This window comes from Phasianus colchicus, chromosome 1 (assembly GCF_987193195.1).
Source record: "Phasianus colchicus chromosome 1, bPhaCol1.hap1.1, whole genome shotgun sequence".
NCBI classification, from domain to species: Eukaryota; Metazoa; Chordata; class Aves; order Galliformes; family Phasianidae; genus Phasianus; species Phasianus colchicus.
Window position 1 is genome coordinate 87316216 of NC_143436.1, and position 14492 is coordinate 87330707.

At 38.8% G+C, this 14492-nt stretch overlaps 1 protein-coding gene across 5 annotated transcripts in view; it reads right to left on the minus strand.

Moving 5' to 3' along the window:
• Positions 1 to 1247: 1247 nt before the first annotated feature.
• The window catches only part of IMPG2 (interphotoreceptor matrix proteoglycan 2), a 39485-nt gene continuing 26240 nt past the window's right edge, over positions 1248 to 14492 (minus strand). For all 5 annotated transcript variants that reach the window (XM_090151574.1, XM_090151576.1, XM_090151578.1 and 2 more), the window contains 8 exons: positions 10586 to 10910; positions 8251 to 10010; positions 7130 to 7349; positions 5762 to 5972; positions 3769 to 3957; positions 3383 to 3581; positions 2462 to 2541; positions 1248 to 1576 (listed from right to left, as the gene is read on the minus strand). In XM_090151574.1, coding sequence (XP_090007700.1) covers positions 1564 to 1576; positions 2462 to 2541; positions 3383 to 3581; positions 3769 to 3957; positions 5762 to 5972; positions 7130 to 7349; positions 8251 to 10010; positions 10586 to 10910 — 2997 coding nt within the window. In that variant the 3' untranslated portion in view covers positions 1248 to 1563. The remainder of the gene's footprint in view (positions 1577 to 2461; positions 2542 to 3382; positions 3582 to 3768; positions 3958 to 5761; positions 5973 to 7129; positions 7350 to 8250; positions 10011 to 10585; positions 10911 to 14492) is intronic.

The window sequence follows — 14492 nt, forward strand, 5'->3', positions numbered from 1 at the left end:
GCACTGAAGTCTTTACTTGCTTAGATAAATCAGCCTATAGTCAAGTAAGTAATTCTCACTAACACTGAACTTGTAAAAGTATTGTGTGGCTGTTGGCACGTGTGGGCAGAGAGCTACAATTATCTTTGTAAAGACAACAAGCATCTTGGACTTGTTTGCAGGTAGAAGCTACTGTAGACTGTTAGTGCCCTAGCCCTGACTGCAGTGTTAGTGCCTTAACAACATAAATGTTGTCTAACCAGAGCTCCAACATACCTTAACAGGTGGTCAAAGTTCTCTTTAGAATTTCAAGATAAAATGCAGTTTCTGTACCTTGTAAGGTCCCCATATCTATTCAGTTGCTCTAAAATGCTTCAGGAGGGCTGCTTCTGCTGGAGAAGGACTACCCTGGCTTTTCCCCTTCTTCCTAAGAAACTATTGCCATTCAGCAAATATTTATGCATATAAATACCACAGCTTGATTTTGAAACACAGTTCATGGTGGGTCAGTATTGCTCAGTTCAGAAAAGAAAACGTAACCAATATTTGGCTGAATTCAACACTGAGTAAATACTAACTATGGTTTTAAAAAGATGGGCACAAACATCACTGTAGTATTTTGTCATTAACCTACTCATCTTTCTATTTCAGCAGTCAAATCCGTTTTGAAAATAAGCTGGTAAGGAAATACACAACAAATAAACAATGCATCTTAACAACAAATTATCTATGTACAAAAAAGTCAATGTTGGTCACTTAACTTTTACACAACATCTGTATGATAGAAGGCCTTCTGTGCCCCTGCTCGTATGTCTTTCAGGAACAGTTGGAGTGCCAACCATTGTGACATTATTGCAGAAGGAGTGCCCTGTTGTGCTCCAGCACCAGATGTGGCCACTGCAAGCCAGCAGTGACACTTAATGTGTGGAGAGAGCATTTCAGAGGGCTGCAGCCCCAGCATTGTGCTGTTTTGCTAATGCCAGGTGTCAAAAGTTTAATCAGGCAGTTGTGTGTAAAATAACATCTTTTCCAATGAGGTTACATTTGTGTTTATGCTGGGAATGCTTTAAAATAATGCTAACACCCTTCTACCACTGTTCTTCTCTCCTACAAACCATTCACGTGCAAACCACATTCTTTCCACTAGCGCTTTGTACTTGTGAATTCACTACAGTAGACTCCAGTGAGGGGATAAATGCCAGACAGAATTTTAAAGGTGCCTTTTATTTTTAATTTGTGCACGTATCTTCTCTTTTCTGAGGAGACTTTTTTTTTTTTTTTTTTTTTTTGCCTTGGTATACAAATTACCACTGTCCATTTCAGAGTTAATGAAAAATGAACTTTCATAACCTCTGTCACTTCTGATTACCTCTTAAAAATGTCACTTTACGCAGAGAAGCCAGAGGTAATTGAGATAAACAGACATCTGTACATTTCAGCCATTCATTTAGAAAACATCTGTATCCATCCATGCAATGTTAAGACTATAAGTAACTTTGCAGTTACAACTGAGCCCATTGCTATGGCAACAAGGTAGTCTTTATCTTCCACGTGCTCTCTACTGATTTCTTTTTTTTTTTTTTCTTAAAGCAGCTTCCTGAAATGAAAAACAGAGAAGCAATGATTAAGTTAGTCTCTTTCTTTTTCAAGCTTTGGATTCAAGGCTTATATGAGGCAGCCCTTTCTACTTTCCAGCTGTGGAAAATTTAGAAGCTGATCTGTCTCAAGATGAAAATATGAACAAGTGACATGAAAAAATGTGAACTGCAGTTATTTTCAATTAAAAAACAAAACAAAACAGTAGATGTGGACTTTGGAACACAGGGGTTGTGCTACTGCAGCTGTTTTTAACCTGATCCCAAGGAACTGCACTGCAGAATCTTTTAAGTGAACAGAGATATCCATGATTTTCTTATTGCTACAGCAATAATACAGTTTGTAGGAGACTGAATGCCGACACTTAGTTCCTTGATAGCCTTTCCCATGCTTGACTTTCATCAAAGCACACAACTCAGCTTGGTTAACTGGTCAGAACTGTACACTTTCTGTTCTGATAACATGCCCACAATATCAGATGGTAGTACTGCACTAGTGACCTGCTGGTTTAGCTGCCAAGTCAAGTCTTGCAAACTCGAGATGAACTAACATGCTTTTAAAAATTTCTCTTCTAAATAAAACAGGTAACAGCAGCACCTACACTAAAAGAGTTAGGAAGATTCTATATGTGCGTTCAGGACCTAATTGATGTCAGTGCTTCTCTGACACCCATTAACTGCAGGATTCCTCTTCACCATTTTTAACATAACTTCCTACTTGTGACAGTGATTAAACTAAGTACTCTGAGCCTCTGAGCCTAAGTACTGAAATCTTAACTTCTAGTGCTCCAGCATTTCCAGGCCCTTCATATGAAGAATATAGTAATGTAGTAAAGGTTACATGAGAAAATATCAAAGGAATTATGCAGACAAGATATTTCACTCACATTTGATGCTGCCTAACGAACTCTGCAAACTGACGGTCCTTAGCGTAGAGCTCTATAATTCGAATTCTGTCCTGAATTTCCTAGAATACAAGACAGACAATTTTAGGTACATAACAGAAATTAGAGTACTACTGAAACTATCTATTTCTTTTTCTTGGAAAATAAAACTCATATCCTTTGCTGTTTCAATGAGGAGACCTTGAAATTGGACAGTCCAGGGCTAAAATTCTTTGTGCTATTTTTAAAAGTGGAGCACTTCAGTTTTGGAATCTAGACATATTTTACTGTTAAAACCAGGGTTTGGATAGAATGTGACATTTCAACTGGCTTGAACAGAACCATTTCTCTCTCACAGACACTTTCCCCACAACCCTGGCTACAGGCTGGATTCACACCTCTCACAATTGCTTAAGAATTTGTGGCTTGCTTCTGGATGTAAATCCCTTCTCCTCCACAGTGAATCCTGGATACCACCTATACAACAAGGTAGGAGGACAGTATGATCTAACTTGCAGGTTATACTAAGAAGCACTAAGCTTTAAAAACCCTACATTAGAGGCCAGGAGGTTCCAGATTTTTACAGCATTTTTGATGATTCCTGCATGTCAGCTGGCATCAAAAGCTAAAGGCCATGTCTAGCACAAAAGCAAACCACTGCAGCCCTTGTGCAGTTACTTAAGTATTCAGCTCTTTTATCACGTGAAATTCATTACAAGTCAGAACACGCATTCCTTTCTGTATACCTGATAGAAAGGATTTCTTTCCCTGCTTTTTCTCTTCTCTTTAATAGTTGCAGCAGCCATAGTTATCTATCTAGAGCATAGACTCTTGAGAAAGACTGAGGCCTCAAATTGCAATTGTTCAAAAAGCTTATTTTTCACGAGATCTTTTCGATGGCATTATGAAAACAAGGTCATTTACCTCCTTAGTAAGCTCACTGTTTTCATAAATGTGCCTTATCTCTTCACTGCTGTAGTCGGTGGATGTCTCTGCACTGGTAGAACTGTAGGACGTTAGCTGAGGGTATCTGCGATAATAATGGCTGTAGCCAGTCGTATCACTTTCATACATGGGGTTGTATTTAACTGCGTTCTCAATGGACGAGAGGCTGTCACCCTGCCTGGGGGAGCAATGAACAAACAGTGAGCTTCTCTGCAGCCCAGAACGGCAGCAGACAGACTAAGGAAGCCTGGCACTCGGAGGTGCGTATAAACCCTGCTGCTGGTCAGCTGCACGATACAAGACTTATGATGGAATTATCCTTACTGTGGCAGATGAGCTTTGTAACATTAGATGGTGTCACATACCCCTGTGAGTCCTCGGTGTCGCTCTTTGTGTACTGGTCTCGAAGGGTCCTTGCCAAGAAGAAGATAACAGCAGATGCCACCAGAAGGAATCCTGCCACAGAAGCAATGGCAATACCCACAACCAGTGGCTCAGACACATATTCTTCACAGTGCTCCCCTCTGTACCACCAGTTCTCTCCTACGCGACACCTGCAAAAAAAAAACGCCAGGAAATTAAACATCAACAAAAACTTCATCTTTGATTAATACAAATGTATTTAATTTATTCTTGTGACGTACCCTCAGTTAATTTACCTCAACAAATAAATGCCTTCGCAAGTTTGAGCACCAATTTTTTTATTGCTATTGGCAACAGCCTTTTGGTATTCACAGCTGAATTGAGTGAAGATAGGTAGAATAAGAAAAGGATAATGCATTTGTGGTGGCAAACTTGCTATTCAGAGCATCCTGTGATGTGCTACAACTGAAGTGTTTAGACTAAATAAAAACTCATGCACTGATAGAGCCTTGCAGGTAATGTATCAAACACTACAAAGGTAGAAAACAACCTTCTAATGCTACTGTAATGCAAATACACATAAGTGTGTGTTAAACGAGCAAAATGCTCATACTGTGTAAACTCTACAATGGTTAGGTAAATACATAAAAGAAATGACTAGGAAGAAGCTTGCTCCCAAGACTGAATCTTTGGAATTGCTTCCTTAATCAGCATTCATAATTTCTGCTTTGCTGCAGTTCTGAATATGAAAGCTTCAGGTAATGCAGAGTTTTAAAATATACAGACTTACTTAAAATCTGCCAGTAAAAACAATATATTGTATTGCATGTTTTTGAGCATTTTGTTCTAAAATCTCAAGGAATTACAGCCACTCACAGCAGTGAGCCTCATTAATAGAAAACATCAGTAAATTAAGTCTTTTGACCTAAATATCTGAAATAGTTTCTAAAAGCAGTAACTGATACTTCAACTTTTTTGAAAACTTCTTCCTAAGTACTGGCCAGAGCATACCTGAGCACATGTGGTTCCTGTTAGCACTATTATACAAATGTGATAAAATTTATACCACTATACACATCTGTGAAAGTAACTATTTTCATATCATAAAAAAAAAACATTTCTCCTGTTAGCCGCTAAGCCCCTAAGATTAATTTCCTTAAAGTTCTAAGTAAGCCTTATTAAAATAAAGTCACATGAACTAATATAAGCAGTTATATTAATATAAGTAACTATATAACAAATAATAACTAATATAAGTAGTTGTAGCTATCATACTGTTCTAAGTAATTCTACCTTTTGTTGGTAGGTATAATTAATTAGTTATTAAAAACAGATTATTGCATTGATAAAAAGGGAAAAAATAGTGCAGTATCAGAGGGCACATTTATCAGTATCTTGCACTATTTCAGTTACCTGTGAAATACAGACACCTGTTTAAACACATCTGAACCTTAAATAGCAAAAAAATTGATCTGAGGCATGTGTCTTGATTTTCATATGAACCAAACATTATTTTTCCCAAATTAGCAACACTTTCTTTCCTTGTGGGACCTTTTTCCTAAGTAAGAGCACTGTATTTAATATACCTATGCTAAACGAGGATGCCTTTCAAATCTGGATTTTTGTATTGGAGTCAACTAAAATATGTTTTATGACATTATCTAACACTTTGCTACTTAGAAAAACTTCTGAGGATAAATTCTGTCCTCAAATCCAGAGAAAATGTAGTGAACAACTCAATATGCACTACTGCTACTATTTTTCTGTAGATAGCTTTACTTCTTGGCATTTCTGTTCTATTAAAGAAATTCGTTACTGTCTCACTTTTGAACTTCAGAAAACTAACATTAAAACTGGGACCTCCACTCAACAGCGTTACATGATTGAAAATCACTAGCATCTCACGTATTACACATTATCTTAAGGAATTTTGCACACATCCCATGGAATGCTAGGACAGAGGAATGCACATGCATCAAACAGAAGATGACCTACCTACATATGGCCCCTTGCCCAGGGCTGATGTCGCACTTGCCATCATTCAGGCAGAAGTTGGGTTGCAGATCACAAATGCTATTGCAGGGCAGCCCGTCAATGCTCAGGTAGCCAGGATTGCAGACGCACTCAGCTTCCCCACTCCAGCGATTTACTAAGCATTCAGAGAACTCGTTGCAGGCCTGGAACTTGCAGGGATCTGCTTGCTCTCCTGGGAACACCAAAAGCAGAAAATATTAGTAATAAAGAGAACACTACCTAAGGCAGAGCACTGTTGCCATTTTTTCAAATGACTTCTAAGTTAAAATAATCTGCCAAAATGCAGCAAGTGTCTTTCCTGAGTTTCAAAGGGCTCTGCTAAGGTGAACAAACACTAGGAAATGTTCCTCTGCACAGTGCACGCAAGTGGTATGGCTAAGACCACCCAGCAAGCCAACTGAAAGGCAAGTATAAGAAGTGTTCTTTTTCTTACTGGAACACACTGTACCTCAGATGTTCTCTCTCTGCTGGAACTGTATTTTGCAAATGAGTAAAACACAGCTGATCTCCAGTACTTCTTGTCACAGAAAATAAAGGCAGCACACAGAGAAGGGCAAGGGGACTTCAGGCACCCAGTCCCTACCTGTGCAGTGCCTTTGTCTGCAAGAAACATAAGCCTGTTGTATATTTGATGTGTTGCATATCAAGCTTAAGAGGGCTGGCATGAAATTTAATATCGATATCACAAGATTTTTCATGCTAAATAGATTGCATTTATAGCAGAACTTCCTGAGAAGCACAGCTACCATTTGTCAGCAGTGTTGTTTAACACAGGAACTATTTCCAGGTTGGTTTTATGATACACTACTGGCTAACTTGGACAGAAAGAAAGTTCCCTGTATCACAAATGGACTAAGAGGCCCAGACACTTTCTACTGCAATCAGGCTCTGAGTATGACAGTAAGTCAGCAACTATTTTCTGTGTAGATACCTCAGAGTTAAACTGGCTACCCCTCATGGCGTAGCCATGTGGAGAAATTCAAACCACATGTGAAAGTTAGCACAATAGAGGTGGGCACCACTGTTCCTGCTGACCAGTCCTCCTCTAACTCCTCAATGAAAGTGCAGTGACAATTATGCAAGCCAGTTGAATCCCATATTTCTATATGGGCCCCATATTGTTTGTTCAATCTGGGTCCCATTTTGTTGTTTCTCTCTTCAGTCCCATAACAGACTTTTGTTTATTTAAACTCTGTGAAAGTCTGACCTGGGTTTTAGAAAAGCCCAGCTTGTGAAAAGCACTGGGAAATCTCCAAGCTGTTAGGATCCTAAGTCGGCTGTTAAAGCAGAATCCCTTGCTTCAGAACTGTACTTCCCTGCCATCTTTACCTGATTCCACATCCAGAGAGTATTTATCAATGGCCAGGTTCATGGTGTGATATGCAGTGTTGCAGAAGTCTTCCAGGATCATATACACAGCGTTGGTGACATTTCGAGGCACAGGTTTTGCAAATTTCATTCGACTGTTCACCACAATGCTGCCATTTCTGAAGTTCAGGATTTCCAGATTCTGGAAACCTGTTAGATTTGACTGAAGGTATGGCACCAGCTGCAACACAAGGGACAATGACAGAAAAGCTGAATCCTTGAATCTATACTCAAGCCAGTTGGTATCGCATCAGGCAGTGGGAGTTTGAATTAGTTTATCCAAATCCCATGGCAAGGGTATTAAAACTCTTCCTGACTGAGGCCCATACTTCACACCACATATCAAATTGTAGACAGTTCCAATCTACACACTTATATGGATGTACGTGGAGCTCTCCCTTGCCCAAAACAGCACATACACACGTCATTTCAAAGGGTATTTCCCTCAAGCATGTTATCCTTTTCTATCTCTCTCCTTTACTCCCTCCATCTCCCACAGAAAAATATTCATTACACTCAGGAGAAGAGAATTTCCAAGTTAAAATTTGATAATTGTTGCTGTATTTCTTCTATGAGGCTTTGCTAGCTGCTGACTATTTAGGAGATGAGTCCATTTACAAACATCTTATTTCCCTAAACTACCTCTTACTTGGGATGGATTGAATGAGTTGCAGAAAGACTATCAACAGTCCCAATGTATTTACTTCTTCTCTCCCCATAGACTAAATCCAGAGCTTACCACAAGCAATTTAAGGAAACGTACTGAATTAAGCTACATGTGCTGCATCTACTGACACCAGCAGAGCATCTGGCCAGTATCACTAGAAAATTAAGATTATGAGATCATTAGATTCAGAGAAACTACTGACTGACTAAAAAATGAAAACAAAACAAAACAAAAAACAACTGAAAATGCCCCTCCGTTCCCACATTTCCAGATAGCATTTTCCTGCAGAAGGACACATATGACATCTGGAAACACCAGTCTTGTGTTACTCTCTGCAAAGAAGAGCAAACCAACTCTTAATTACCAACAATTTCTATCTATGGAAATGGATATTTAGCACAGAAATTACACTTACCAGTTCCAAGAATCGTTGCTCTAATGCTTTATATTCAGGGGAATTCTTATTGAACAGGTCTTCTGAAAACATCATATTGGTAACCCGAAGACTGAAAAACACAACTAAAGCTCGTGATGGAACAGGAGTGCTATTGTGATTTTCATGCGTGGGCCAAGCCACGCCGGCCATCTCTGTGGAGTGGGCATGGGTAGTTGGCTCCACGTGACTGTCAGTCATACTCTTTGCCTCCTCACTCGGCTCAGGAGAAAAGCTGACCATGCTCACATGATCCAGGTCCACTGAAACATCCAGGACTCTTGTTGTTTCATCTCCCAGCTTTGCTGAGGTAACCACAGATGATGACACTGTGGAAGGAGGGAGATGAGATGGAAGCTCAACAGTGCCTGCTGTTACAGTTACATAGGACTTCAGAATGGTGCTGATACTCATGGAAACATGTGTGTCATGTTCCGTACCATCCTGCCCAGCAAAGCCATCTAGAGCAGTGGCTTGATCTATTAAAGAAGGAACTACAGTTGAAACTTGAGCTGCAGTCGGCATTGCTGATTGTACTGTCTGATCTAATGTCTTCTCTAGTACTCTCTCAGTAGGCCAAACATCAACTGGCTTCTTTCTTGCTAATCCAGTCTCTCGGTCTGCGAATGATGAATCTAGGGTTTGGTGCTCTTCTGTGGAACTATCAGTGCTTACCTCAAAAGGTTCCGCAGTCAGAACAGTTCCTAAAGAGCTTTTGTCCAAGTAACCTATCGTAGCAGCTTCGGCTACATTTGACTGCCCTGCTGTGAATAATTCTCCCGCTGCTGGCCTGTCTTCATTTTGATGTTCAACTGCTTCAGAAATGATCTCCTGACCTACACTGTACTCTTCTGGTTGTTCTACACCGAGGGCTACAGTAGATGTAAGGAGACTATCCTCTATACCAAGAGTTACTGTAGATGTAAGGAGACTATCTTCAACAGGCAGACCTGTACTGTGTGGTAAGAAAGGATCTTCTCCAGTTGGCAGGTCTGCAAAGGAATAGTCCTCTGATGGCTCCAAAACAAAGGATGGTTTAACAAAAGAAGAATCATCCATGCTCAGCGTTTCCATCTGTGTAGATGGCTCCACAGATGATGGCTCTCCTGTCTGTAGCAGAGGTACCTGCTGAGTTGTAGTTTCTGGAAAGACAAATATTTCAGACTCATCGAGGAAATTCTCTTTTGTACTGGCCACACCTTCATTCTCATCTTTGGAAGGATCATCTAATTTATTCCTAGAGTTAAGAATATAATCTAAGATCAGACCTTCAGGAATATCTTCAGTTCTGATTAACAAAGAATCATTATCATCATCAAGCCAGCTATCAGGACCAGGGTAGAAAACTGGTTCCAGTGTTGCCACATCCCAAGGCCAAATACTTGGTTCCATTCCTTTTCCTGAACCATCAAAAGCTGAACCAGATCCATCATCAAATATAATTCTATCTCCAAGATAAATATCATTTTCACGTTCTAAGGGAAAAGGACTTTCTTCCACAGACTCGTGCAACAAAGAATCTGCACTGCTACTGTCTGCAGGACTACTCTGAGTTACTTCTTCCTTCTCAGCAGTCACTGTTCTTTTTGTATCAGTCTCCATGACTGATGAGGAGGCCACTGTTGGTGCAGAAAGCAGGGGAGCTGTGTAATCATCTGTAGATGGAGGTTCTTCAGGCGTGAGGTGAGAAGGGGGACTTGAAGGCAGAAGAAAGTCATCAGATAGTCCAGTATCTTCAAACTCTAAAAATAAAAATGAGCTTCCAATTAGTTTTTGTTTATACAAAAAAAAAAAAAAAAAAAGTAAAATATGGTTCATTTTGTTGTCTGCAGATAGGCATTCATTATGTTTCCTGTGATATATGCTCATCTTTATATGCTGAAGTCTAAAGGCCTGTTGACCTCTCCACTTTTCATTCTGATATTCCATGAGCCAAATCAAGACTGCAGAGTACTCAATAAAGCAGTTACTGTGTAGCCTGTCCTTAGAAGACTATCTGATAACTATCTCTGTTTCAGAGATCAATTATCTTCGCATGGCATCACCTAAACATGCTCCATATGAAAACAGTTCTACTCACTTAAAGAAGTATCTTGTACACACAATTTGCTGGAGGGATAAACAGGCATTATCAGCTATACAGGCACGTTATCAGAGTGTCTTGTTCTTGGATACACGTACACAGTAAAGGTAAAAACAATCAGAGGAATATATCCAATGTATAGACCTTTCTGAAAAGTCATTTTGGTAAACTATATGTTTAGTGAGTATTCAGAAACACTGGTATCCAAACTTAAACTTCAGTCAATTAACTTACCATCTGAAGAATCAGGGGCTGAAAGCCACTCCAGAGAGTCCAGAGAATCATGCTCTATCACTGGTGCAGTGACCAAAGCAGGAGTCTGATTCCCATCCTCTAAATTCAGCCCATCTGGCAAAGATGTGATGTCAGCCTCAGAGGAAAGTGGAGCTTCAGGTATCAAACTGACCTCAGAGTCCAAGCTTTCTGGTCTTGGTCGGATTTCATTGTCGCTGGACTCTTCACTATCTAAAGTGGAATCTGGTTTGGTGAAGTCAAAGGGCAAGGTATTGCTGACAGTTGATTCATCTGCTGAAGGCCGTTCAGCTGAAAAAGTGTTATCCTGAAACAAAACCATAACCTCTATTACAGGGGTAGTATTGGCTGCCCACACTGAACATAAGAAGGGGTGTTAACCAGGAGCAAAATCTGCTACTTTTGCTTCTGTGAGGAAGTAGTGCAAAACAGCAGGAGAAGGATTTGCAATGTAATCTTTGCTAATAACATCCAATGTACATGTAAAATGCATGTCCTTGTGACACATATTTTGTGTCTGGTCATGTCTGCTAAAAAGGGAAAGCAGCCATTCTAATTCTTCAGGCACAGCTTCAGGTAATGGTACTCAGAGATTTATAGTCTATAGCTACCCTGTGGCCTTTCCTTTTCCCTACTGAAAAAATTGAACTGTCCATATTTCTATTTAAATCGAAGATAAATACACACAATATTGTCATCGTTCTTAAGGAATGAAGAGGTCCAAGCAGCTATTATTCATCAGCTCCATTATCATTACCGTAATTGTTGCAAGTATATATAAAACCATTTAGAAACTGAATTTGACTGTATGTATGCCCTATGGTTGTTCATTACTATCTTTTGACGTGTGGGCCTGAGAACCTGGTAGGGAAACAGTGATCATAATGTAACCAAGAGCACTTAGAACTTTGAATAACTTCACTCTCAAAGCTGAGATGCCAATGTGGAAAGAAAACTATCAACAGTAATAATGAACAAGGAGTATACACAATGAATTTGCCAATTACATGAGCTGTGGGAAAAGAATTTGTTTTTAAGCCTCCAATTTGCACACTATTTACTTATAAGACCACACCCAAGTTATTATTTGGTTTACAGTTAGAATACTGAGCATTTTATCTCTGAAGATTAATCCACTCCCACAGTGTTTCATGAGGAAATCATATTGAAAAAAAAATAAATAAAAAGGAGAAATTAACTGATTTAATCAAGGCTACAAAAGCAAGCTCCCTGCCTAAACTCTGGAGATACTGCTTTGCATGGATACCTGTCCAGCTATGAATGCTGTGCAATAAGTCAGAAATTGACCCAAAAAGTGTCTTGAGGTATGAAAAATTGCCAAACAAAGAAAATAGAACTTACTTACAACTAACCAATTCCCGATGGCGATTATTAAAGTTGAGTGGACAGCAAACAAGTGTTTTGGTAACAAATATGACAGTTCAAAAACAAAAGAAAACAAAAGCTATCTATTTAAACATTTCTGTCTCTCACTATTCCCTTCTAATCTCCTTCTGGCATGAATGAAGTCTAAATATTTCTCAGTCTTGGAATTATACTCTTGGTTGAGATGCAGGTGAATTAAATTTTCATCTTCATTCAAACTATATTTGAACACTTTAGAAATAAAGCAGTGAAGGTATATTTATCTAATTATTTGTCTACCAGAATTGACCATGGTTTTTATAGGCACTTGTTATGCCACCCAACATTCTCATATTTTTGAATGTACATGGTAACAATCAATAGAAAAGTATATACACCACAGAGACATGTGCTCCAGCAATTATCTTATTTGGTAAAATTGACTATTATAAATAAACCTGTGAAAAAAAGTTACTGTGCAAGATTAGAAACAAATTACACATATAAATTCCACAAAGAATGAAAAAGGACTACCAGCAATAGCTGCTCAATACATTTTTTATGTGAGCATTTCATGGCCAGAAATTGCACTTCATCATTTATTTTAATGTGGATAGATGTTCCCATGACAACGAACATTATTCAAAGATTCTTGTTACAGTGCTATATATTATATTAACAAGTTTAATATCATATTGGCAAGTTCTTTTTTTTGCTAATGTCTTGAAAGTCTTACAAATATGACAGATGACTGCAAACACAGAACACCCTCCCTGATTTTCCGTTTTCTTCTGCCAGAAAGCCATTGTGCTCAATAAGCCAATGCATTCTACCTGTTGGAACTCAACTGAAATAACAAGAAAATACAGGTTTCAAAAGCTAGGCTTGTTTTTTTCTTCATCTTTTAAGAGATTTGTAAAAGTCAAATAAAGGAATTAATGATTAGTTGGTACCATCTGCTAGCAATAAGATGAAGTAATGATAGTCCCACATTATGTCATGACCCAGTATGATTATACAAATCCAACTCATTCCCCAATCAGCCACAAAAAATAATAGCTAAACTCTTTTTCATAGGTAACAGTTCTACGTAATATTATCTAGTTGAACCTCAACAGTTTGATATCTGTGCAAATATTTGACTAATCATTTCAACCTTGTTTAATGTTTAAACAATTTATGAGTTTCTTAAATTTATATGAAATTACTTCCCAGATATCTGTGCACATCCAGTAATATTTCTTACAGGTACTATTCCCTGAAATTCATTTAAAAACTGACATCACAAAGCTACCTCTACTACAAAGTCTTCTTGAATGTATATGTCAGTACAACAATGGCAGAATTGCCTTGCTAAAATAAACATATATAACATTTTAAATCAGTTAGATAATTCTAGTAAATAGACAGCCCTTTCCTGAAAATTAAATCCGCACCATTTTTAAACCACGTACAGCAAATTCATGCAAATTTGCATTTTCAATACTAATAGTTGTAAAAAATCGGGGGAAACTGGTAACAAAGGATATTCTACCCGTGACCAATAGAACAGACACCATTAGCTTCTGTGAAGTCACTAAGAATTTTGCTTCTATGAATGTTTCAGAAGTTGGTCTGAAATAAGGCATGCTTGTGCTCATAACAGCATCTCATAGAGAGCTTAGTGAAAACCTATCATCAAATATAGGTGGATCTGGTTTTTGTGGGATGAATAGTGCTCATTTAATTTTGGAAGGCATGTGTGTGTTACACAACAGAGTAGAAACCTACCGGATAAATTCTTAGACCCAGACAATGCCCCAACATATTCAGCTGTCAGCAGAATTAATTAACTCAATCTCTTCATCATTGGCACCTCACTTGGTATCTCTGCTTGAAGCCCTGCTGCGTTGTACAGACATGTTCAGGGGTACTAACTCACCTGTCCAACAGGGAACATTCATCTATGTCCTGAATTGTTCCAGAGGTGTTCAGATAATAATACATTTTCAAAAAAAGAACCAGAAACCAGTGCCTACTAATTTTCTGTGTCCTTTGTCTTGTGGTCAGCTGGTGGCTCAGCACCACTCAGTTGTCCACCCCCCTTCCCAGTGGAATGGAGGAGAGAATTAAAAAAAAATAATGAAGTAGAACTTGTGGGTTGAGATAAAACTATTTGCTAAGATAGAGAAAAGGAAAATAGTTATAACTATTTACAAATATATACATGCATATGACAAGTGATGCACAAGCAATTGCTCACCACCCCCTGCCTAATGCCCAGCTGGACCCCAAGTAGCAGAAGAGAGCCAGAAGAACTCCCACACCCTTCAAAACTCCTTCTGTATGATGTCATATGGTATAGAATGTCTCTTTGGCCAATTTAAGTCAGCTGTCCTAATCCTGTTCCTTCCCAGCTCCTTTCACTCTTCACTGAGAACAGCCTCAGCTCTGGACAAAACTGCTTAGCAGCAACTGTAAGCATTGGTGTTTATTATTTTTCTCCTAGAACAAAACATAGCATCATACTAGACTTTCTGAAGAA